Source organism: Ambystoma mexicanum, chromosome 2q (assembly GCF_040938575.1).
Source record: "Ambystoma mexicanum isolate Mex_15411 chromosome 2q, UKY_AmexF1_1, whole genome shotgun sequence".
Taxonomy (NCBI): domain Eukaryota; kingdom Metazoa; phylum Chordata; class Amphibia; order Caudata; family Ambystomatidae; genus Ambystoma; species Ambystoma mexicanum.
Genome location: NC_090924.1, coordinates 1060016301 through 1060044024, shown reverse-complemented (window position 1 = coordinate 1060044024; position 27724 = coordinate 1060016301). Strand labels below are relative to the sequence as shown.

General features: G+C 41.3%; 1 protein-coding gene across 2 annotated transcripts in view; it reads left to right on the top strand.

The window, feature by feature from the left end:
* ZNF804B (zinc finger protein 804B) overlaps nucleotides 1-26165 on the top strand; it is a 1261227-nt gene extending 1235062 nt beyond the window's left edge. For both annotated transcript variants that reach the window (XM_069648408.1, XM_069648409.1), the window contains one exon: nucleotides 1015-26165. In XM_069648408.1, the coding sequence (XP_069504509.1) occupies nucleotides 1015-4627 (3613 nt within the window). In that variant the 3' untranslated portion in view covers nucleotides 4628-26165. The remainder of the gene's footprint in view (nucleotides 1-1014) is intronic.
* Nucleotides 26166-27724: the final 1559 nt, after the last annotated feature.

Below are 27724 nucleotides of genomic sequence, written 5' to 3'. Positions count from 1 at the left end.
CAAGTTTCAGGGAGGCTGGGAGGCTGTTCCAGAGGGAGGCCCCAGCTGATGACAGAGATATACCACCAACTCGTTGCTTGGAGAAGCGACTGACCCTGAGGGAGTTGGAGGCGGATGAGGACAATGCAGAGGGTTTTGTACTTAATCCTCTCAGCCACTGGGAGCCAGTGCAGAGATTTCAGTCCTGGAGAGATAGAATCCTTGGGCTTGAAGCCAAGGACAAATCCTGCAGTCCTGTTCTGGATGAGTTGCAGAGGGCGGAGAGTAGAAGCAGGCAGATTTAGAAAGAGTTTGTTGCAATAGTGCAGCCTAGAGAGAACCAGAGCTCTGGAGACAGTGAGCTTTTGGGGGAAGGAGAGGAAAGGAAGAATACCTCTGAGGAGGTGCAACTGGTAGTGTGACTTCTTAGAGACGTAGGAGATGTGAGGAGAGAAAGAGAGTGTGGAGATGAAGATGACCCTGAGGTTTTTAGCCTCACTGGTGGGAGCAGGAAGAGGGCCAAGAGAGTCCAGCCAGAGAGAGACAGGAAAGGAGGCCGGCACACCACTCCTGGATGGCGGACAGACAATCAGAGATGAGAGACGGAGAAGGGGTAGCTGAGGGTAGCCTGAAAATGAGCTAAGTGTCATCCAAATAGCACTGGAAGTTGGGGCAGAGCGCGGCAATGCAGTGGGCAAGAAGTGCCAGGTATTGGTTGAACAGCCAGGGAGAGAGGTTAGACCCCTGGGGAACACCACAGGTAGAGATAGTGATTGCATTAAATATCTGTCAATCACACATTACATATTTAAGTGTTCTTTCTGACTCCTGTATGGTCATGCATTCAAAACATGAATCGCTATGCAAATCCATGTATTTAAAATCTGAAGTGTGCTTTCCCGATTAAGTTTGGACTGTCAGAAATGTGTTCTTATTGCTAATTGAGAATTCACTTTTTATATAGGACATTGCTGAAAATGTCGACATTTCACATACAACTGTTAACTAAATCCATACCTTATTTTTTTCTCGTAGTGTTTCAAGAGGAGAGCCAATATTCAAGAGTTCCAGAGTGGCAATTGGGCAGCAACTGCAAGCAGGAATTTTCTCCAATAAATCTGGAAGTGGTCCCGGCACCAGATTCATTGTCACATGTGAAGGACATAACACACCCAGCAACATTTCCGAGCAGCAACAAGCATTTACACTGGCAGTCGGAAGTCAGGTTTTCCAACCACTCCCAGATGGCAACAAGGTCAGCCACAGGGCCGGCGTTTCCTTTTGCTTTTCCAAAAAAGCCCAGTTGAAGCTCGAATCTTCTGCGTCAGTATTTAATGAGAACTCGGAAGAAGGAACCGAAAGAAAAGTCTCTCAAAGTTTGAATGAAAAGCTAGCCATTGACTGCTTCAGAACTCAAGCCCCTTTGGTTGAAGATCCAGCCACACATCCTAGCACCACTACAATCTCGCCTGAAGTGCAGAATGGCACTAATGCTTCAATCAACACAGCGACCAACACAAATATATCAAAAGAAGAGGATGGCAATGCGTATCCAACATCAGAGCTCACTGTTGACCTTCACAACCCAAAACCCAAAGCCAAAATGCACTATTTGGAAGCGGGTGGATTTGGTTCACACAAGGAATCTGAACAGGCAGAGGAAGCAAAGACCTCTGAGAGGACTTTGGAGATGGATGGATCTGTTCAGTGCCAAACTACTTCATGTAAAACTCAACAGAACAAATTCAATAAGCACAGCAATCCCTTGCTAAAGGAGAGTCCAGATGAGACCCCATCAGAAACGTCTGCTACCCAGGTGCAGGCCAAAGAGACAGAATGCAATGCTGATGTGCTGAATACAGCGGCAGGTCTCAAGAATTCTGAATCTCTAAATAGAAGTGAAGCAGCGTCTATGAGGGAACCTTCAGTGAATGATGTGCGCCCCAAAGCGTTACCGTTCCTCCACGTTGTAAGTAAAGATGGCAGCACAGTTCTTCAGTGGCCCACTGAGCTACTCCTGTTTACAAAAACCCAACCAACTATTTCCTATGGTTGCAATCCATTGTACTTTGATTTTAAACTTTCACAAAACAGTAAAGTTATGAAGGGGGATTACAATAGCAACGAAAATGGCCCCCCAGTCGTTCAAGACAGAAAAGGAGACTCGGGTGCAATGCAAGGCAAGCCAATGTTGGTTGAAAAAGAGGATCTGTCCACCGAACCAAAGACACACAGGTTGTCTCAGCAGAACACTGACGATTGCACAAATGATGAAGAATTGGCTTGCTATGGCACCGCGGGCAGTGTAAAGCCTTTGAATGCAGATGTGCCAACATTATCCCCTAACTTTACATTTTCAGAGATGAGGGACTGTGATGAAAAATCATGCCACAAAAGGAAACGGAAAGACATTTCACCTGACCAGCTTTCTGGGAACGAGGGAACATTACTGAACAGTGCAAGTGGCCAAATGTCCTTGCCGCTTGCAAACAAGGTCACTAAAAAGCATAAAATGGACAGATGTGCTATGAGCAATTCTGAAAGTAGTGCTGGTATCCCCTGCCAGTGTGAATCAAATCAAAAACCATTTGTCTGCCAAATTGATTTAAATAGTTCTCTAAAGGACTCTACTGAAGAATCGCTCGGTGATAAGGCATGTTCTCACTGCAGGAACTCAGGGTACGATAGTGACCGACGCTGTCTCGAAGCATGGTGGAGATACTCTTCTGCTCAGCGGTCGCCATCTAGCAGACACTCCATTCACTCAGGTGCTTCCACTAGCAGCTCATCAGCTAGTCACAGCAGTACTGGCCATGGTCACAGATCAAGGGAACGCAGCACGAGGAGCCAATGTTTATTGTGTTGCAAGAAAAGACACAGGCGAGGCTCCGCATGCAAACACAGAAAGCACAGGCCTGTTTCGACATCCGAGGAAGGAGTGGGTTTCCTTTTCCAAACTACAAGTAACCGAGAAAGAAAACGTGAAGAGAAAAAGGGCATCAAAAAGCACAAGAAATCCAAAAAGAGTTCAAAGCATCGCCATTCACAAAGTAAGCACGGGTCAAAGCGGAGGAAATCAAAGCATCGGCTCGCCAGAAGGAAACACATTAGCCGAAGCATTGAGCAGAGGTCAGAAAGATCACACTCCAGAAACACAATCAGTAGTGAACGTTCCCTCCAAAGAGGATCTCACTGCAATGTTTCACAATTATTTTCCAAAGAGAGGGGTTATTATTTGAAAACGGATCAGGCCACCAGCAAAAGTTCAGGGGAACCCCCAAGTCCTGTCACAAAAGAGGCAGCATTACAAAGGAGATGCTTGAAGGAGCCTCCATGCCTCGGAAATGACAGTGAGGGCTTATCAGAAAGTGTGATAAAAGAAAACAAGGCGCAGGAGAGCATCTCCCTTAAAGGGGAGCCAAACTTAGACACAGCGCAGTCTGAGAAAGTGGTGCTGGGGACAAATGTTCCGGTTCCGAAAGTCAATCCAGATGACTCTGCAGTCGATCTGTACAACTGCCCAAAAGGTTTCTTTTCAGTCCAACATTCAGCTTCTATTGATAGCACATCCATGTCACCCTTGCATGAGAAGGTGTCAGCTGTAAACACACAATGCTTGAAGAACAGCCAAGTCAGTGCATTGGGAAGCACAGAGCAGAAGTCCCTGTTTGAAGAGCCACAGGAATATAAAGTTACTGTGACTACGCATACTGATTATGAGAATTGTCATTTTAACGACATCATCCGAATAGGAGGAGAACACCAGTCCCTGAGCGCAGACATGCATGCAGACAGACACGAACAATCAAGTCCCATAATTAATCAAGTGAAACCTTTCATGCAAAGCTGTGACCTGCTCCCGAATGATTTCCCTTGTGCTTCACCATCTAATACATATTCGGTTGTTACTGATTCAACGGAGACCAAAGAAGAACAAATCCGACTACAGCTGCGTGACGTGAACATGAACTCAAGTCCACTGGAAGAGCAATTCAATTACTATTATGATAGTGCAATGCAAAACTGTGGCGATGCAGAGAATGTGTTTGAGGCGTACAATAAAATAAGCTCTCCCTCTCTACCCCAGCAGCCTATTGGATTTTCACCTGAGGAAATTGACCAGTATGGGGTACTACAGATGCAAGCGCAACAGCACATGCACACCCAACTCTTGTCAAAACATTTGAAGGTTTTTCCCGTTTCCGGGCCAGCTACTTTTTCTATGACACCATCACTTCATCAAATTCCTGTGCAGCAGCAACAGACTTCCATCACCACAATTCACCACACTTTTTTACAACGTTGTGCCCTATCAGCTTCCATGCGTTCCCATAACACAAATTTTCCATTGTCACATGTTCATCCTCTGACGCCATTTACCCCTGTAACATTTTCCCATTTGGCCCCGGCTGTCCTTCCAACACATGCTACCCTGCTCACGGGCCACCCTCTACATTTGTTTTCAGCCGCCACCATTCAGCCTGGACAGCTGACCCTGCAGGCACTGCCACAAACAGCTCTGATACCAACATTATTTACTCCACACCTTGGCACAGGAACATCTTCTGCTATCCAACTTCATCCCTTCATCCATCCTCTGTTTCAAGAACAAGAATTTCAACATCATATTTCAAATCCACTCCATTGATTGTGAACTTGAAGAAGCTATTTTCATATTAAATTAATTATTTTAGGTGTCTGATGAAGAGCCCTGTACAAGGATACAATGAAGAACTGCCATTGCTCAGCATACCAAGCATCCTGTGAAGCATTCATTCTGATTTGCCAATGCCTTCCCAATCAAAGGTGGTGTCGACCTAGGAATCTTTCTTTCGTGTATATCCATGTTCTCAAGCTTGTGCTCACATTTGCAAAACATGACTTCTTCCTTTCAGAGCTCACTTGTGTAACTCAGCAACCACCTTGACGATGTTCTCCAAACAAAGTCACATGCATAATTCAATTGTAATTAGGCAAAGAAAGTGCTAATTTGAAACATAGTGTATTAAAACAACCACAAAACATTAGTAAGGTTCAGCATACGACTTTTCAGTGGCTGTGACAGTGGATTTTAGATCTAAATGATAGCTTAAGAGAGTCCCTAAATTGAACCTAATGTGCTCTAATTGGCTAGTATAAAACTCTTGAGACACATTGCTGGATTGGGAATGATCATGTTATTATCCTGAATATTTGTTGTGAAAAGTTAATTTGGTACACAAACAACCATCCCAAAGTCTATTCATTCTTTTAAAGACGTTGGCTGAGACATCTGTTACTCTAACATTTGTATTCCAATTTTCAAAAGGTGTGCACATAGGAATATATGTCTGTGGTGTGATGGGTTGGATTTTGGGTATTGTGCATATCTAATACACTATGATGGACATGTCACCAATAGGCCGCCATAACTTTCTGAGAAATCAGATGCAGTATAAATCATTGTACCATCATAAAGTCCTTAGAGAAAGATCATCAGTAGGAAGCCCAATGATTATTTATAGTATGTAAAGGAGGCGATTTTGAGGGTAACGTGGATTGGCTATTTGGGCATTTTCAAGGAATGCAGGCATTCTACTGAATATCTTCTTGATAAAATATAACAGTGAGATATCTTATCACGATTAGGATGCAAGATCCTGTTTAGCTCAAACTACCAAAATCACAAATGAAATACAAAAACAAATTCATAACATTTTATTAGATTTATTCAGATAGAACAAGATTTTTCTTGATTTATTTCAGTATGATTATTTTTTATTTGGTGAGCAGATTTAGGAATGATTTTTGAATTCAATATTCAGTGCCATGAAGCTACATGGCTTGGCCTCTGCTTTCTGATAGACTTATGAGGTGTAATGGACCTCTTTCCAGGCTCCTGTAATTTTTTTTCCAGATTATAGCTATTGGCAAAAACAAAAGACAATGGTTGCTCAACAATTATTTTTTGTTTTTAAATCCATCTTCATTAGGGATATATAAAACTCCATTTTACTTGCATTGCAAACCCAAATGTTCCCTAAATCTTCAGATTGAAAGCGTGATACACCATGAATCATTTTGATAATCACGGTCAGCAATGGATATAACCTTTTGGCCAACTGTACTTATGGTATCTGATGAGATATGAACATATTTCCCTCATCAGAAAATGCTTATGATAACATGATTTTAAAATGGTTTCATTGTTTGCACACTGTTTCTTGCTGGTGGTTAGTTAAATATGTCATGATGGACTGTATTCTTCACAAGACCCCACAGCCATTGTAAGGAGGATTCTATGCGTGTAATGTAAGGGAGGACCCGGTTTTTGAGAGATTGATAAGCTGAAGACACATTTTCTTAAATGATCCATTCATCTGAAGCTTGAATTAGGGACAATTGTCGAAGTTCACTTCCGGATTCCCTACTAACTTGTACAATAAAAAGCACCCGGATCTTGGGTCTATTGAAATAGGAGAGAGCCCAGCTGGTTATCCCTTACATCACCATTTAGATCTAACTGTTTTTTATATATTCAAGGCAGCACAGCACTCAGGCATCAACCACAGTGCCATTGTTGCTGGATACTATAAGACTTCCCAGAATTACATACATGATATTGTAAACACAGTCTGTTGATGACTTGTGACAGGTTAAGCATTTACGTTTGACAAAGCCATGGCAATAATTCCAATAATTGAAACAGTCCACAAAGGAATGTGATTGTTTACTCAGATTTAAATGCCAAGTTTAACTCTCAGTAGTTTGCCACAGAAAAGGGAACAGACCTATGGCCTAGTTGTGATGCGTGTCCCAAAACCTTTGCAGGCTACTAAAAACAATCATTAAAGCAGATTATATCAGATTATAGTTTAGCAGTCTGTCACTAGTCCTTCTGGTGCTAGGTGTTTATTTAGTTGTCCTCTGAACCCCCTTTTCTTCGATTTTACCAATGAACGGTGGTTCAGATAAATCAGAGGTCATGGAGCATTTTAGGATCTAATCTTCTCAGTCTAATTACATGTTCAATACAACGCCCTTCTGTAATGAGACACGTCAAAACGCGTACAGCTATGCCTGCACACTTGACCTCCAGCAGTCAGTATTCTGACTGGAAGAAACATGTCAAGATGATGAGGAAGGGTTCAGGTGTTGAACCACCCACATAGCGGGCTCAGCGGGAAACGTGATCGCCTTCCAAGCAAAACAACATGAAGCAACACAGTTTTGATCCCTGGGTCGGCGCTTAGAAACCTCTGGGTATTAAGCGCCTTCTAAATAACCTATCTTATCATTTAAAAGACCCAGGCAGCTCCTGTAATGGAGTCACTTTCTCTATATGTCAATTCCTGATAAATCATTGTAAACAATTTGAAGTTGTTGGATCACACATTCGAAAGTCTCAGTGCATAAGCTGATTTATTTTCTCGGGAGAATGTCCTACTTCTTGTTTCGTGAATGCTGCGAAAATCGAGCGGTTGCAGAGCCATGCTTTCATAACATGGAAGTCTTTCAATGACGCCTATGGCTATTTGAAACTCGCTGAGACCATTTCCGATTCAGGTTATATAGTGACTTCTCATGCCCAAGACAGACGCTCTCTGGTCCCGTGTGGCAGTAAAAGAAACATATGAAATGGAGACAGGATGGCATAAGACGCATGTGCCTCCTCGTAGGTGATATTGCCCACTCCCAGCCGCTGTAACAGAGCGTTGGGTCCTTTATTTGCTTAACAATTAGATAATACAGTAGGCGAATGCAAAGCATGGTTTTGATGAAATTCGGGTTGTCTTGTGTATAAATGAGACTCTGTTGCAATAACCAGAACTATTTCAGTGGAAATGTACGGATAATGTGTAAGAAGAGATGAAGAAAACATATTTTATGTTTCTAGAAAATTAAATAGCTTAAGGTTTCAGGGAAGGTTGGACTGCATGATAAAGCTGTCATTTGAATTATGCACGTTTAGATCTGTACTTTAATAGGAAGGGCTTTAAAGTTAAACTATACATGACAACTAGCATCTGTACTCAGTTCGTCATACACAGTAGTACAAAAAATAATGTGTCCCTTGAAATTTGCGACCTGTTTACTTAAAATTCTGGAATCTAGTTATGTCCATTTAAAAATAGGCCTAGCAATACCTAGCAGGTCAGCTGGATGGGCCTGTCTCATCAAAAGCAGGCGTCTGCACACAACTCTCAAGGAAGGAGGTGTCTCCAGTGGTGCAAACACCACTGTGGCCGGATGTTTTACTGTGTCCGGATGTTTTTTTCTGTTCATTGTGCACGGCAGCGACAGGGCTTTTAGTTTGGGAGGGACGGCACTCCACAACGCCCATCCAGGTTTTTTTTTCCTGTTCTAGGCAGTTATTTATGCTCTGCAGACAGAAAAGCATGCACTTAACGGTGAGATGGAACGTCATATACAGCAGTAAGTGAGGGCACATTGTTTTTTAACAGGCAGACTACAAACATCTAGCACGATCTTTTTGCTGTGTTTTTTTAAACCTACAAACTGCATTTTTCCTCTATCTTACAATTCCAACCTCTAAATTCCAATGTAAAAACGATGCCATTTATTCAAACAGAAAATCATCAGTTGACTGCTGTAATTTAAGATATGTTTCATTTTTGTGGCAATGGAACTTGTATCTACATCTTGCAAACTAAAATGTATAAATGTATCAAACAATGAACAAGAGCAGGCTATATTAACACTGATGTATACCCAAAGAGATAGAGTAAAGACATCTCAAGTTGGCCGTTGTCAGTCATATGCTCAGCCTTTCTTGAATTATAGGTTCCAATCAGAGCACAGTAAGAACATTAAACTACACATACTGTACACGCTCACAGAATGGCACAAGCAAAGAATGGTCAATATCAGGGACGTCATTTCACCAATATGCCAGGGATAGCAGAAGTGACATCATATGACCCTTGACCTCTGAAGATATCACAAGAAGTGTTGTAATATGACCCCGCAACAAAGTGATATCAAAAGAAGCTATGGAACATGACTTATCACCCCTTGACAAAACAGGAAGTGGCATCACATTGCATAGTGCAGTGCAAAAATATGGTTACGATATCACTATAATGTGATATACATTTCATACAAGAATGGATCACCATATGTATCATTAAGATAGTGTGTATAGGCCCATATTACCAAATTACTGTGAATGCGAGCAGACGTCCATGGCCAAATGATAATGATGTGTTATTGTATAACACTTATGCTTAAGCGCTTTATATAGAACAAATATACATACAATATCACCCAGCCTTTGTTGGTACTCATTTATCGACCTCAGAAGGATGAAAGACTGAGTTGAGATGTTCAAGAAAAGACTAAATAAGTGACTCACCCCCTGAAGTGTGCCTGAAATAAACCTTTAATGAGTCTAGCAATTAATGTATAGAATTCCAAAAAGACAAATTATTTTGTATTCCTATTCTTTCTTATTTAGGGTCACTGCTGAAAGTGTTAGACTTGTGGCACTCGTGTTCTTATTTGCCTTCTTTTTTTTAAGGGGCCTGACCAAGAAAGTCAGCCACTCCAAAAGCAAAGAGCCACTTGGCACTGGCCACCTCCAAGGAGCTTCAATTTAAAAAAAATAAACTTTTTATTTTTTATTCTTAGGGGTAGCTAGGGAGACCACAGGGGTAGCAATGGAGACCTGGGGGCTTGCAGTTGTGACCCCTGGCGACCCCTAAATGACGTCCCTGGTCAATATATGAAAACTCCCAACCCTTATCCCGGACAACTTTAGAGCTTTGTTTTGCATATTTTTGATAAAATTAGTGTGACTACAAAATGAGTTGGTATTTCATTTCCATTCCTGCACAGTTTTTGGAATCTTTGGAAAGGCACGTTGGAGAATCATCAAATAGTTTGTATGTCACATTTAAAAAAGAGAGACATTTGATCAGTGATCAGTGATCAGTGGTCAAAGTGAGCGCGAATGATTTACCATTTTCATCATTGCAGAATTGTTATTTGTGAAGTTAAAGCACACTTCTCTATTTTGCCACGGAATATCAGTTAAAGCTAAACTGTAATCTGTTTCAACTCAATTGGCTGTCAACCAGCAAGAGTGCAACCCTTAAAAAATATGTTGCATGGTGATATGCAGTCATCCCACCTACCCTTACTTGTTTTGAGCAGCTTAGCCTTTCCAATGATTTCAATTGCAGCTCAGGCAAAGGTTTTGCTTTAGTAATGAGCCCCCTTCACATAACCCAGAGAATCTACTCATTGGCACTAGTATAATCCTTTCCAGATTGCTATGCAGAAAAAAGTGCATGCTCCTGGTGAGAAGATCAAGGTGCTGTCTTCCTTCCCTGACATTACCAAAACAGTTTATCCAGCGAGAGTCTCATACTGTAATCACTGGCATGAATCGTGTATAGAAATGGTTAACTCGTCCTGGCATAGCACAATGAATATGACAGTGAGCTATCTAAATATATTACAAAGTTTGTAGGAGCAATCGATTATAAATATATTGAGGGCTGGATAATTCCCCATCAAATGAAATAAGATGGACATAGTGGCAATATGATGGACAAAAATAAATTAAAAAACAAACCTCTGCCTAGCCTCAGTCGCTCCATTTCATGAATCAAAGACAAGCAATTGCTGGTTGTTTATTGGCATTCAACCATACGTCCTTATAAAATAGCAACATAAAATATACTTGCCACATCATGATAAAACCTGATTAATCGTGCATAATAAATACAGATTTAATAATAGTATACAATCATCCAGTAAAAGCAAAATGCAAATTCTTATCGGGCTGGATATGTATCCACTGTTTCTCTCAGAAGCTCTGCTGCATACAATTATGAAGAGGAAAATGCACTACATCTTAGTAATTGCTTTTCATGCCATGAACGACTAAGCTTGTCAAATTATGTTTTTGCAAATGATAAATATAGGTTCATGCACATAATGCGTTTGCTCTGCCACATCTGTGTGGTAATGAGGTCCCAGATCCATTGGGCCGTCCACAGGTATATGGCATTGCTCATGGTTCTCACCAGATAGGCAGACTATCCTTGGTAGATCTCCCTCAAACGTCACTTTGTTGAACAGAAAAAGGAAGTGTATGACATTTACCAAGACTTGGGGGCACAGCTATATATGTTTGTAGATTTGATTAATTGCATTCATCCTGCTCAGGTGTGCATTGTGCAACGGCCTTCCTTCATTAAGTTACATTAATGTAGGCAGTGTTCCCACTTGAGCATTGTATGAATCTGTGACCTTCATACTCGGGAGTGTTTGCTGGCCATACACCTCTGTTGGAAGTGGGCTGCCACCATGTCTGATATTGCACCGTTTCGTAGGAGCTAATCACAACTCCCCGCCATAATGTATAAAACTGCCAGGAAGAAGTTATAAAGAACGTTTTGCCATAGGCTGCTTATCAGAGCATCGTTATTACAGATGTGCTTCTTTATATGAGGAAGAGAGCAAAGAAGGCCAAGAGCGATTTAACAACCAGCTCCTGAAAACAGTAGAATAGGAACATCCTGATGTGTAGGCCAATATTCTTTTCTAACATTATTTGTTGTACCCTTTGCAAACGTATATCACGTTTCATCCCATTGTACCTTACCGTGTAAACTGTACATGCATTATTTGTTGTCGGAATACGAATGATCCCATTGATGCAATTTGTAACATACAAGGGCACCAACCAGGGGAGGGGGCGCCAGAGCCAGTTAGAACCTGGTTAGAGCGAAATGTCTGGGTCTGGCTGAGCTCTAGTGCCTTTCTGAAATAGCCCAACTGGAGCCAAGACAAGCATCACCTCTAATTATATTACGTTCACAGAGTACATTAAAGTGACACTGCCACACAGTGACAGGTAAAACACCTGCTTGCAATTACCTACCTGCACAGAGTACTGTAAATCTCTTGCCAGGAACTGCATGCTGCCACAAAACTAAAGATGCAATGGGAGCATGTGTGCTTTGAAACCTGCAACCTATCAAAATGAGCATTCAGAAAATCTGTCTTCCACACATGACCAACTTGTGCAACCCTAAGCAAATCCCTGTACTTCGATAGTTTATATTTGCTTTGGATGCCACAATTGGGAACACTTAGAAGTTAAATGTGCATTACACAAAATAATGCACTTATTTCTATGATATATATCATTTATAACGCGCCTGTGCCCGAGTGTTTCTAAGTGCGACAAGACATGGGAGGGAGGAGAGAGGGAGGACAAGACACGATTTTACTAGGCCATGCGTCATTCAGATCATGCAAGTGCGGGGGAAGGGAAGGTGGGAGTGCAATTGGTCAGCTCTGATTCAATGCGTGGCCACTGCCAGAAGAGGGAAGGGGGAGTGCAATTAAGCCAGCATTGCTGTGATTAAGTGTGGCCAAGGCAGCACAGCTGTGGGTAAGTGCAAGGAGACAAGGGACTGTAGGGGGTTACAGTTACAGCCCCATAAAAGCATGGTAGGCCTGGAGGCAGTGCAGGAGAAACTGATGAAGGAGGAGCCTAGTACCCAGTGAGACTCTCAGGGTAGCCAAGCAACCAGTCATCGCAGCAGACAGGTAGACCAGTAAGGGAGGGAGAAAGAGAAAACAGAGTACAAAAGGAAGGTCTTGAACTGCTGCCAGAACTTCAGGTGATCCAGCTCAATTTTGAGAGGGGCAGGGAGGCTGTTCCAGAGGGAGGTGCCTGCAGAGGAGAGAGATCTTCCACCCACTCTCTGCCTGGAGAAGCGTCTGACCCTCAGAGAGTTGGAGGTACCTGAACGAAGGGATCGAGAAGGAATGTGTTTTGGTAGAGAGATATGGAAGTAGTGCGCGCCCTGCCCAAGAAAGCCTTGTGGACTATGCAGAGGGTCTTGAACTTGATCCTTGCATCCATCAGGAGCCAGTGGAGAGATTTCAAGGCTGGAGAGATATGGTCCCTGGGCGTCAGGCGAAGGATAAGTCTTGCAGTCCTTTTCTAGATTAGTTGCAGAGGGTGGAGAGTAGAGGAATGCAGATTGAGAAAGAGGCTGTTGCAGTAGTCCAGCCTGGAGAGAACCAGGACTCTGGAAACAATGAGCTTTCAGAGGAAATTGAGAAAAGGAAGAATACCTCTGCGGAGGTGCAACTGGTAGTAGGCCTTTGTGGTAAGATCTGTGATGTGAGGAGAGAAGAAGAGAGTTGAGTCGAAGATGACACCAAGGTTTTTTGTCTCACAAGAAGGTGAAGGAAGAGGGTCCAAGGTGGACAGCCAGGGTGAGAGAGGGAAAGCGGGAGCAGGGGTTCAAATGAGAAGGATCTCCATCCTACTGGCATTAAAGAGATCCTGAAATGCGGATAGACAATCAGGAATGAGCGAGAGAGGAGAGGAGGCTGAGGGGAGCCTGAAGGAGAGCTGAGAGTCATCCGCATAACACTGAAAGTTAGAGGAGAAGGTTGAGATCAGGTGGGCCCAACAGGCCAAGTAGACATTGAAGACCCAGGGTGAGAGGGTAGAGCCCTGGGGGACACTGCATGTGGACACTGCATGTGGAGAAAGATATGGTGGAGAGAAAGGACCCGATGCAGATTTGGGGTGTGTCTAATTCTTGAAAATACACTTGCAAAACACAGGAGATTGTTTAAGCCAACATTAGTTTGCATTTTGCATTCTGGTACATACAGAGTACCATTCCATGCAGAATGGTGAAAATAAACCTGTAATTATTATAATTATTCTTTTTGCTTAACATGATGTTTTATATTTGTCAGATTTGTGTAAGTTGTGATGTGTGCAATTGTAAGTCATCTGTATGAATCAGATAATGTTAAGAACCTTAAAACGTTATATTGACGGTCACCAGTATAGAGATGATAAGGTATGTGATCACGTGTCTAAATGGCAGACTAGGATAAAACACCACCTTACAAAAAGTATGTGATCCTGAACAATTAATTTAATTTCACAGTACTGTATCTTCAAAAACTGGAGTGCCAGGTATAGGTTTCCTGTTATGGTGCAGGGAGGCAGGACACTGATCATGAATTTGTGTTGTGGGGAAAGAGGGTTATGAGTTATTTGGCTTTTGTTGAAGGAGGTTGGGGAGGCAGAATGATAGGTATGGGCTTGTGTTTGAGGGTCTGGAGGCAGATACAAGCTATGCATATCTTACCGGCTTGCATTTTGCACTTAGAGCCAAGCCAGGACCCATGGCTCAGCTCTGGCTCGATTCCACCTATTCATTGTTTGGCTCCCCCACCTCTACCACCAAAGAATGTCTCAAGTTTAATAAGTATAACAATGGTTTATCATCTATTCTAAGTGGGAAATTAATTCGTTTTTATGTAGATAGAAGAGATTTTTTTAAAAATGATTTTGATGCCTACATTTTTTTTCATCGCACTGTGTTCATTGACGAGTGAGTCAGTCTGTTGGTCATTCAGTTCAACTTTATTTAAGAAACAAAGCTATAAAAGCATACAGATGTAATCATAACACATAAAAGTAATTATAAAAAAGACACCCCGAGACATTAAGTATAACATGTTATTAAGCCTAATTTCTCAATGACACAAAACAGCCAGCATGCAGAGTTAAGAGCGTGGTCCTACCCAGGTTTATTTCGACTGCTAATGGACTACTAATATTCTGTATGTCAATACTGCAATACAGCATCATGCTAGTTCAACACATAAGACAATACAGTACACAACCCCCACATAATATAGGTAAATCAGCTCCTGCTACTGATAGCAATGTCCTAATAAAAAAAGAATAGGGGTAAACAATGGCTTAACAAATAATTACACATTCCATGTGATACAGCACAGTAGGGTTATTTTGCATCTTATGGTAGCAATTTGTCATATGCAATAGACTTATGATGATATATAGCACCAATAACTTTCGGACCAAAACCTTTCTAATGATCCTTCCGTTGTCCACTACTACTTATGTCCTTAAGGTGGACACGAGTTAAAAGGTTCTGAAAGGTTTGCCTAAGTGAAAGTTGTTTGAGTTCACTTGAGTGTATATTCAACGCAACCTACATGTTAACATCTATTGCATGTAGTGCATCACCCTCTGCATTGCTTTTTTAAAATGTATTGGGTTTTTATAATCATGGACAGAGCCGTTTCTTAGCACAAGGGTTAACAACAAACAAATAGCTTCCTTACATAAAGTGAAGTCCTGTGGATGCAAAATCGGTAGTCTCCTTTTATTTGTTCTTAATCTCCATATATCAAGGGCAAACGAGGATGTTATGGCCAACTACTTTCGAAACAATACAAGGACATGTCATCAATCCCCCCTTCTTATTTGCTGGTAAAGATCTCCAAACGTTCCTGGAGAAGGTTTGTAATAATGGGCATTCTCAATATCCATGTATGATTATAAAGCTTCTATTTGCATTGCGAAAGACCAGACAAACCTCCATCTGTAATCATCTTGACCTTGCACTAAATATATGCAAATAAATCCAGAAATGGTACCCAGTCATTGTCAGATTTCTTTTATAGATATACATGTGTTTATTAGTTATTGTAAGTGTAGATCATATGAACACCTGTTTCTCACCCCTAAGGGCTTTCTCAAGGCACACATTTGACAATATCTGTAAGAAAAGAAACACATATGCCAAATCAGCATAGCATAACAAGAGTACAATCGTATTGGATTATATTCTCCAGGACACATATGATAAAAAGATTACAATGCTTTAGCCATTTTTAACAAAAAATGAAGAACATCACATTAAACCATGCATTATATTGTTCCAAGGCAAATCGTGCTGCTCAAAACATGTATAAAAGAGACAATTTAAAAACGGTTCGTCAACGCATATTATGTAAAGGCCAATTTGTGCCTGTAACAAAGTATAGGTTGCATGAAAATACTATTAAAGGAACGGATACCTGAAGACCTCTTGGCGTATTAAACAAGGCACTAGGGGCCTGATTTACAAAGCGCTTTTCAATGGGATTTTCCCTTTCAATGCTTTGTAAATAAGACCGCAGATATCCTAAGGCTGGGACGCATGGAAAACTCCAGAACGAGAAGGATGTTTTTAGATCTCTAAAACACTGCAGTCCCAAAAGTAGGACATCGTGCTTCTGTATAGTTTTACTTTCCAGCCCTATTGTAATTGTGAACATGTTAAGCAAACAATTCAGTGGACAGGTTGCTTAGAACCAGTCACTTGAAATGCTCTCCCAGCTTCAATCTTGTTAGGAAACTAAATGCCTGCTACAAGCTAATGAATACATATCTAAGTGCCCAACATGTATTTATAGATTTTTGTATGGCAGCAAAATCCTGCATTCCACTCCATGCCACTCTTTTTCTGCACAAACTAGAGTCATTCACTGCGACCATTGGGAGCTTTTCATGACCTGAAAACGAAGGTTGGAAATCTAATGTGACTAGCAGTGTGAACCTACAAGTATATGCAGTACCTATTTTGAACAAGGGTCTCTGTGCTAAGTGCATGCTGGATGCAAGGAGTGAATAGCGCTGTGCTCATGGCATCCTGCATTCAGCTCAATTAGTGAATGAGGGCAACTGTCATCTTTGAAATGTATCCCATATTGCATTGTTTGTACATTAAGCAACCCGAGAAGCCGGTGTTTCTAGGAACAGAAGGAATGTGGTTATTGAGCAGTCAACCACGGCAAGCCTGTCTGCAACATAGGAGATTAGGAATGAATGGGTAGCACATGTACTGATGTTCTCTATTATGTTAGGGTATCCCGGTAGCCCGGTAGAAGTGCCTTTACTTGAGTGGAACTGCACGCTTGTAGTTGGTTACATTAAGCATGCATCAGTGCTGAAATGGAGTAAACACATGTATTGCCATGTTTATAATTGCCCAATGCATGATACAGGATAAAGCATACCGTGGTTGCTCGTAATTTAGCTTTAACCATATCACATGAACTTTCTGTTGTCAATTATCATTGTCAGTCCTCCCATAACCTGAACAATAAGCATTGCGTTTTCACTAACCAGAACAAACAGGATTGAGTGTTCTGCAAATGTTTCCCCTGAAAGCTGCTCCAGTTGCGTTAAACAACAATTTGACATTTCCTAAACTTAACCAGGACTTAGGCATAAAAACTGAAGGAAGGTAAACATCGAAAGGTAAAGAGATTTGGCCTTGACAGTCTACAATTAGGCAATAAGCCCCGAGACTGCGGGCCATTACGCATAAGGTAATGCCCCCCCGGGGCCCATAGTTACAGGTGTAGCGTGGGCCTTTACACAGGCTCCGGAGGCATTACCTTATGAGGTAATGGCCCACAGTCGAGGGGCATATTGCCATAAGTACCTCGGCCCATTAAACTGGGGAACTAATGTTTTTCTTTTTCCCTGGTTGCGAGGCATGTTGCATTTCACAGTCGGCAGAAAAAGAAAGTACAAAAAGTAAAATAAAATGCCCAGCGTGGATAGAAAATGTAGTCTGTTTTCTCTTTCTATAGTAAACAAAGAAAATGGCCACCATGGAGTGGGGAGAATGGACTATACATAGTCCCTTCTCCCTTTCCATGGTGGCCAGTCGCAGGAAGAACTCTGGGTCGCGAGGAGCGCCGAGCCTTCTACAGCAGGTAAGGCCCGGGCGAGGGCCAATGAGCTTGTGGTTTACAAGCTCATTGACCGTTGCGGGTACTAATTTGAAATAATATTCTTATTTTGTACATAGGGATGTTTTATTTGAAGAAGAGGACTACTGCAAAGAACAAGATATAATAGCCAATAGAGAGCGGAACTGTTTCAGCAATCTTTCAGAAGGTTCTCCACAAATTTGGAAAAGCAAGAGGGATATAACCAGTAATCATGAAGAGATCTTCTCATGGAGTGCATTGTTAGAGCAGAAAGCACATCTTTCCTATGTTCTGTGCAGACCACATGTTACCATTCCCTCTAACACTCATTTATGTACCAACTATCTTTGTCACCCACGGAATCCTCATTGCCTAACTTATCTTTCTCATTTTGAACATTCGATGATCACTTTCATCTGAATGGCCTACAGACATATGAAGTATCTGTAGAAGTATTAGATTAGAAACAAATGTGTAATCAAATAGGTACTGGCCTGCCTATGAGTAATGTTCCCTTGAAGGAATCCAGGTATGCTTGAATTAACTTTAAAAGGATCCAGTTACCCAGAGCTTCGCACCAAAGTTTCTCTGAAGAGTCAATGCCTTGTTGCCTAAGGACTTCTTCCAGGATGCGTTTTTAAAAGGGAAAATCCCAGTGAAAAAAGCTGCGTGAATCAGGAAATCGCAATCATGTTTATTTTCTTAAAGATTAAAAGTGTTTTTAGTGGGATCGAAGCAACTAAGAAATGTCATCCTCCCCAACCCGAGTCATTTGCTCCTTGCTTAAGTAAATGGAAATGAGGGGACGCAAGTGTTTTTGGGTTCCCAAAGAATACTCAAATATGATGCCCTCTTCACAGTTTTTATTCAACCCACATGCCTGCTTTTGATTTGCATGTGTCGTCATACAAATTGGTTTTTCCCTGTCTTTAATAATTCAATACATATTTTTAAAAGTGATCAATCCCCACTTTTGGGTGTATCCACACTGTTGTTAAGAGTTTGTAGATATAAAATATTTAAGCAGCAGGTGGATGGAAGATTAGTGTCTTTAATGCCTCATATCACGCCTTCATCCACATTGGGTTGGGCGAGTAGTGCTCTTGTTCTCTGTCAGATTAGAAATAAGATGTAAATGTGCCTTTTACATCCGATTTAGCAATGCCTTTGCAACCAGTGAGGTTGGTCCTGTGTGTTGCTTAGTCGCTATCAATATGTCCCTGGCGAGACAGGCGGGAGAGATAAGCCTGTCAATGCGAGTGACAAGCCTGTCGTCATTTGGTCTTGAGCGTTGTTCTTGCACCTTACATTTAATTGTTTTAGGGTTCACATAACTGCCAGTTAAACGTGTATCCAACACAAAACCAATCAGAACAGTTTAGGAGCACACTCAAGACAGCCCATTGCTTTAGATCCACACTGTCCTGAAAAACGAGAACGGTAAATATTGCTTTGTTATACTAAAGGCCTGATTCATGGAATTTTTTGCACATTGCAATGTCACTTTTCACTTTTTGAAAGTAACTTTGCACTGTGCAAACATTCCATGAATCAGGCCCATAGTGTATTGTTTCAACTTAATTGGATGTATGCGCCACAAGGAGGGGATGGGTTAACTTGCATATGTCTGCCTTATGACTCATTGGTGGGGGGTTACCTTGCATATATCCGCCTCATCGTTCACGTCGCTATTGCAGATCCCGCCACATCTCCTGTAACTGCCATGGCGCTGCTCTTACACAGTTTTTGCACAAAGTGATGGTTGTGAGCCTTCTGCACCATCTACGCCCGCTGACCTTGCAAAGAGGACGTGTTTTTGATGCACATCTGCTGTACTGCTTTCCATCAGAACCGCACGGTCCTACCACTCCTAGAATGTTTTCAAACTCCACAAGACTACCCGAGGATTGCCCTTGAGCCATCCTTTTGTGGAGCTATCGCAGAGAGGGTGTGCTTCTGATAACAATTGGCAGCATTGCTTTCCACCACTACTACAGAATCCTTGCATTCCATCGGAAAACCCTTTCTAAATCAGGCCCTGAATGTCATCTGAATGTCTAGCTTGGAGAGCAGCATTGGAGTGATGCTCTCACCTTTTCTTTTCTGTAAATTCATAATAGCAAAGGAAAGGCATAAAAGAAAGTATGCTTTCAGAACAATGCCCTTCAGTCAATGTGACCCCTTCATGGGTTTGTGGCCATTTCAATAAACCGTTGTTGCTCACTTATGGCTAGCAAGGGAATAGTACAGAAAAGAAGAGAAGTCAGTCGTATAACTGTTAGATCAAATAGTTCAATACAAAATACAGCTGGCAAAGTGCATCACCATTGATGAAAGGATCTTGCACCCTCAAAACCTTTGAAGAAAATGAGGGTGTTCTATGGTTTAGCAATTCAGGGGGGATCTTTGTTCTGATGTCTTAGGTGTGGGCTCTCTTCTTGGCAGCTAGGCAACGTCCCCAACATCTACTTTCACAAGTCAAGCTTTTCACAGAGTGTGAAAGGCTGATCATTCACAGTAGAATAGTAAGCATGTCCTGTGTGGATAGGTATGTGAACCAATGTGGTAGATATACTGAATTAGTGAATGCAAAGGGAATACATGAATTAAACAATGTTTTGAATCGGTACAGCAGATGAGTAGTGTTAAAGCGTTTATGTTAGGGTACAACATGTAAGCGATATTCAATCAACACTACAGCTAAGTCGATGCCTAGTCTGGGATGCTGAGGAAAACCCTTATTGATGTATTTTTATATTCGGTTCAGTACTCTGGATGACAACCCTTGTATAACACCCCCCTCTTAGAATCATCCTGACCCCACTGAGCCAAGAAGTAGGTTTGTTTTGCAAATTAAAAGGTTTATTTGAGAATTTAAACAATATATATATAATCACACTTTTATAATAAATTAATATCTGATAGTACACTTAGACATATGATGTTGATCAACAAAGGGTAATCTGGCACTAGTACACTTCTTTACAATCAATGAGGAGTTAGTATAGGATGGATAAAGTAGCAAAAATACTTTAATGGTTTCAAGGGAAAAGCAATGAGGAATAAAATGCAGTACAGAAATACTTGATATGATTTTAGCAAAAGATAAGATAATCACTTTTTCTCTGGCAATTCACCCCCCTCCCCTATGCAATGTAAGAAATGGAAGGAGATGGAAAGAGGAGCAAACGGTTCTCAGGAATGCAATCAAATACAATACGAAATTCAGTTCCCCACCAGCAAGCTTAGAGGAAATAGGTATGAGTTTTAAAACACAGGCCCAAGTGCTTCCAATGTGGTGGCAGTGAAGTGAGAAATATGCTGAAAATGCTTTTAATTCCCTTTAGGAGGTTCAGGGTGAGTGAGAGATACTTAGGATGAGCTCAGGCTCACTTTAGCAATGATTCAGGGATGGTTATTAAGAGGCAAATTAATTTTTAGCAAAGGAAAGCAAAAAGCTGCTATCTTTTTACAGGTAAAGAAATCAGACCAAATCGCAAATCGCGGCAAAATTCGCAAGTGCGTGAATCGCGATTACGGCAAAGGTATAATATAGTCGGTTCTAGGTTCGTTGGAAAGCTGAGATTCTAAGCTTTCAGAGGAAAGTTAAACCAAGTTCCTAGGGCAAACGGTTCCAGAGATATGAACGATTTTGTAAAGGTCATTTTTTTCGGATTTAAAGTAACTCAAATTGACAGGTGACAGCTTTGAAAATGACAGGTGACACGATTTCTAGGAGACAGTTCTAATCAGATTAAAATAGTTGGATTAAATTATTTTAACTAAGAGCTTATTTCTGTCACAATCTGATCTAAGTACTCACTCCCAGCTTTGAAAGGACTGGACCTTGCCACGGATCGGGTCAGGATTGGCTGCGGTTCCCTCGCCACGGACGGTCTCTGCGCGCAGCGCCTGGGTAAGCTCCGCTCTGCTGGGTCTGTCAGGCACCGGTTCTGCTCACAGCGTCTGGGTCAGCTCCCCGAATACAGCGGCCTGTGGTTCTCTGGATCTCTGGTCTGCTTTCTGGGTGTCTCTGCTTTCTCTGGGTACAGCATTGCTTCTGGATCTTTCTGGCGCAGGGTTTCAGGCCAGAATCAACAGCTCAGCCCGGCTGTGAATAGTCTGCAAATGATTTTGAGGCCTGCTGAAGAGAACTCAGCTTGTGGGTTAGGCCTGTTCTTTACAAATTCTGAAGTAAAGTCTTGGTCTCTGAAGATTGATGAATTGAAGTCTGAAGTCTCCCGACAGAGCGTCCCGCGGAAAGTGAAAAAGGGATCTCCACTTGTCCTGCACTGTCTGCTTTCATGTGTTTTGAAAATGGGTGTGTGCCTGGGCCTAGCTCAGCCTGCCCCTCTCTACTTGTCATTGGCCCAATTCTCCCCTCTCCCATGATTGGGGGAACTGAGTTGTGAGTCAGAGTGATGAGGTAGATTTTATGGCCAGAGGGCCCTCCCCTGTCATCTTCACACACAAATCTATATTTGATCCAAATGCATCTTTCCCAACTGCACAGTTGTTTTTACATCACCTACACACATCATATATCACATGAGGTAGGCACTGTTCCGACTCTGGCATTTCTAGGAGCTTGGGTAAAGAAATGGCAACTTATTTTCGATTTTAGTGGGTTATGCAACATTGTATTTTCATTAAAAATTATACACATATGCACGGCCTGTCCATACATACTCCAGTAAATTCCCATGTCTCTAGCTTAAACACAGAGTCTGTAGTATCAATAAATAGTGGGGTTTTGCCCGAGAACATCACACAAATTGGTGTTTGGGCTTGAATTGTGGGCAAAGTTTTCATTTTAAGGATCCCCAAATTTCACATTTCTGTCATCTGGTTACCAAGAGTTATCAGTATTTCTGTAAAATATATATTTGCTTTCAATTCAAAGTACTGCAGTGTTTGAGTCCGCCCCCAAAGTTTGGGGATGACAGTGATCACATATCTCTCCTGGCTGGCAGATCTTTGTTGACAGGAAACAGTCAAAATCACCAAATCCTATTCAAGGGAAAAGGTCTTTTGTGTGGGCTCCAGCAAGCTGAGGTCAACAGACCAGGAGGCCACTTTGCATTTGGTTAGCATGACCATGTGATATCCCGGGCTTTCTGAGGTGAGAAGGTTTCCCAGCCTTTTGGCCTGTTAATCAAATCAGATTGTCTCTGGGAACAGCAGGTGGTTAGATCTTCCATTACCTAACAAGCTTTGAAGTCCCAATTGTCACAGAAGGCTAATTAGCTTCTGAAGTAGCAGTTCTCCTGTCAGAGTTTAGACCGCTAGCGCCGCCTTGAGTCCAAAGCGGGTACTGCATGCATTTTTTTGAGTTGTCTTGAACTACTGCATTTCAATAGAGTGGTCTTTTGCTTGATAGTATAGGACCCTTGCTTAACATTGTTTTGATGGCATCCTCACAGTAGAGTGGTGATGTGGAACCCCCCACAAGAAGGTTGCATCTTTGGAGTGGTCTCGTGCCAACTGCGCAGTTCTCCTATTCTGGCGTGAATGTGGGCGGCGATAGCTCATCCCCACATCCACCCAGTCTATTGATTTAGTTTGTTCTGGGATAGAATAATGGGCGGCGACAGCTCATCCCCACATCTACCCAGTCTATTGATTCAACATGGCTCAAAACCCATGACAAACATCAGTAATACAAATGGCCAGAACATGTTGGACTAGCAGTCCTTATCTCCATATATGATGTTTTTTCAAACGTTTTCGTAGTAAAACATGTACATCTATTTGACATGTGCTTGTATAGATCGATGATCCCTGTTGTCTTTGTTTAACTTTTTCTTTTTTTGCGAATGCACAGGATTAAACACATGCGTTTTTAGAAAATAATGTAAAACGTTTCACCATTCTGCACAAATTAAAACTAGAACTTTAAGAATCAGATGGATTTCCATACATTGGTGGATTCACCAAAGACATTGTGATATGCTGGATTACCATTCTGTTTCTTGAGGTTACCAGGTGAGGACTTGCGGTCAAAAAATTAAAAATGAAACAAGATATAATGGAGTTCTTCCATCTACACAACATTGTTTAATGATGAATGACATTCTAGTTTTCAAAAACCATTGTCAACTATTGCAGTAGGATAGCGAATTGTCAATAAATTCAGAAGTAATTAACTTCATACATTGGCAATAGTGTTTCTAAACTTTAAAGACTTGGCTAGGATGCTCCTCCACTGTTCCCCTTAGACATGAACGTGACTCCTCACAAGTGAATTTGTAAAAGAAAAATAACACAAAAATATAGAGATGGGGAAAAGCATTATAATAAAAATAAAGCAAACTTTTGTCTCAGCCAAGACAAGACAGATAATGTACAACAGAAATTATATTAAGCACCCCTTTCCCCCATCCAAAAAAAAAAAAAGGTTTCATCTGCAGGAATGAAAACAGAAAATAAAATAAAATACTTCATCAAGTACCAGTTGACAGGTATTTTTTTAAGAACGTGGTAATACCCTCTGATGTATTGATGTACACATGTCTAATATTTAAAGAAAGTGCAAAGTACAAAAAGAGCAAGGCATGACCATCTGCCAGATCATGATAAAATGGCATGGCTTGCACCGCCCTCAGTATTTCCACTCCACAGCTTTTAGCTTTTGAGACGTTCATTTCAATCTCAACTAACATTGTCCCCTGAAAGAGAAAGACAGTTTGAAAAGAACCACATTTATATCTTGAAACATACTTTTTTGATGAAAAGGTTTCTTACACTTTTTTATTTGGAATACATTGTTGCTTCATAATTCACGCAGTATATTCTTTATATAAAAATATATTAAAACAGCAAATTAATAAAACTAGCTTTTTTTCTTATGTAGAAAATTACATTACAAAATCCAAGCACTTTACCAGAATTAAAGGTGATGAGCGAAAGAAATTGGCCAGTTTGGTGTGTGTGTGTGCATGGACTATCAAACTAATGCCTTGTTGATATTAGTAGAGGAAAAATATCCCACAGTAACATTATGAAAACAAGTGTGTGTCCTTCACATAACCGAGAACAGCCTCGTGTCACGTGCTGCAATCTACCCGTTTGCTACAGCACGTGAAAGTGAATATTGTCTCTATGCAAAACCAAGATTCTGATGTGCAATTTTGTATGTGCTCTGTGTTTGGTATCTACCGCGTGCACAGTATTTGGTCATTGGTTAAAATTCCGCATCCATACTTTGTTTATTGCAGTCTGAATTTCCGGATATGGAGATGTGCGCTTCAGTCACCCCTGTGGTACTGTCAGGTGAGCTATCTTGATGTTAAATAAGCAAGGTTCAACGTGGACTCGCGTGTGGAATTTCAAAAGTATTGTAACTGCGTAGCATGAGACAGGATTAAACAATGCTCTCAACAGACTGCAGGAGGCTTTTTCTATGATTGTCACAGTGACCAAGCAAAAGGTTACGAGAACATCATAAATTTCGATGTATTCAATGACACGCTTAATTAACTTACTGTCCAATAGTCATATTCTCGAGTTTTGAAGAAACGTTATGGTTTAGTTGCCATGGCTGCGTTATTTCAGTGTTAATGGTTTCATAAAATAGCAACTGCTCCCTGTGTATGTTTATGGATTGGAAATGCTGAAGGAGTCCGTGTTGCTACAAAATACCAACAGCCAAAGAACATACGCGATCCGATCAGCATTTTTCTGTGTTGCACTTTAAAGATCGCTCCAGTTCGCAGTTTGTCTTTTGTTTTCCTTGCAGTGGTCTAATGCACCAAGAACTGCACTGCAATAGAGCAAAGGTACTTACTTGCACCGGAGGAAAGGGTGTATGAATGAACAGGGCCAGAGGTCAAAAGCTTCAGACTATGTGGAAGGATATCCCCCCAGTTTACTGACTTTCTAAATAGAATGTCATTTGTGAAATAAATATAATGAAATAACCCAGTGCATGCCCTTCTGCTCTAATCCTTATTGTCACACACACTGGAAAAATACTCAATGGTTATCTGTTAAATCGCAGAAACTGGCAGATACATTTTCATAACTGTTGAATTTGAAAATCCTGCATTACATTATTCAGTTCAGGAAATACAGTTTTATTTCTACGCTCACTTACTAGACTACAATGTTCTTAAAATCAGCAGACACAATCCACTAACTTACAATTCACCATCATCTACCTTCCTTCAACTCATATATTCCTAAATGTTTCCTGATTAAAGTTGCTCCCCACATCTGGTGAAATATATGAGTAACCATTGTCAAGAAATATGAACTCAAGAACTTGCTCTTTTAATATTATGAATTGTCCTCCTTTTTAGCATTGAGTAGTTATGGTTTCATACTCGACCCACATTCATCTAATTCCAATTAAAATGTATATTCAGCATGCAAATATCCTTCAAACTGTTCATAGAAAGTATTACATTTGCAGTTGATCTGGATAGTGTCTCTGATGCTGTGTAAAATATGAAGCTCTTTTTCTATTTTCTGTATAAAGTCTTGTAAATGATAGCTGAAGACGTTGCACTGACTGGTGTACATATAGTGCAGCTTTTTTAGGTTGTCCAAGGAATTCCTGGGAATGTAGTTTGATGCAATAAACTTTTTTTCCACTAATAAAAGAGTTACTGGTATAGGCGTGTCTGTTTTGATTCAATATCCATTTCACAAACACGAGTCAAGCCGAAGGCACAGCAATGCATGTGTATGTACTTATCAGCGATGCATTACCTAAAAATAGAATGTTCTGTACCAATTCTCTATCTAACATCACATTTCAAATTAACCAGGTGCTTATTCAACAACTTACGTCTGTGTTTGCTAGCATTGAATTTGTCAAGCTTTTCTCATCACATTTCCAAAACAAAATAGGTTCTTGCTTAGCCGCCAAAGGCTTACTTCTACTCCATGAAAGTCAGCAGGAATGGATAATATGCCCTCACAAGCCATTTAACTGTGTTTGACCACGGTTCATTCCCACAAAGAGACTGCATGAAATTCTGTGTTTCAAGGTGTAGAGGGCCAACATAGGCATTGCGCTAAATGATATTCATTAACTGCTTAACATCACGCTAATTTACTCTAGAAGTGTGTGGCGGGAAGCATGTGAACACAAGGAACATTCGAGTTTGAAAAAACATGCAGAATACATGTAATATTGCACTTCTGTGCCCTTTTCGAAATCAATACATAAATGCATGTTCGCAGCCGATTAATGGCACGGTTCAAAGTGATTTTTATTTATTCATTTATTTTTTGAATTTGTAAAGCGCACTTACCGCCCGTAGGCATCGAGGCGCTGTTGCATGAAGGTGTCTTAGTTACAGGAAGATTACTTAGCTCATGGTTACAGTCAGCCTAACAATGTGAATTTAGTAGGATACATACATAGGTAGTTACAGATCTGGCTATAACACAGTTACAATGAAGGGCACATCACATAGAGAGCGAAAACGTACACCTTAAATGGGAGCAAGGGTTTAGCCATGGTACCCTTACACAAACAGCAAAGTTCTCATCGCTTTCTGGAAGGCTAAATGCAATTCAATACTTCTAATGTGGGGTGGGGGTAGTGTGTTCCAATGGGTTGCGGCCAAGACAGGGAAGCTGGAACCTCCTGGGCAAATTCTCTGGGTTTTTGGGGTGGAGATTCAATTAGTGTAAACCGTTCTTGTGGGTCTGTTTGTAATAGGTTTGGATATTCTTTGAGAAAGGTAGAGTGGGGCCGTGTTATGGACGCATTTGTGCGTGAAGGCGAGAGCTTTAAAGATGATCCACTCTTTTATGGGGAGCCAGTGAACCTGCTTCCTGGTCTCAGAGATATAATCCCTCTTGGAAGTTCTGGTGGCGGCACTGAGGGCATTGTTTTAGACACTTTGGAGTTTGGTGATATTTTTGAAGGATGTCCCTACAAAGAGGCATTGCAATAATCCAGCCGAGATCCAATTGCTCTAGCAATAATGAGGCAGTTCTGTTCTGACAGAAAAGGACTAGCTGCATTGAGCAATTCAGAATGGTAGGCCAATGTTGATGCAATAGCGTTGACCTGCCTGCTCATAGAGAGGTTGGAGTCCAAATAGACACCCACAGTCTTGACAGCTTGAGATACAGGGATTGGCATGTTATCAATCATGAAAGAGGAGTATTGTTTGTCCAGTTTCTTAAGGGAGGTAGGTGATCCAATAAGCAGAAG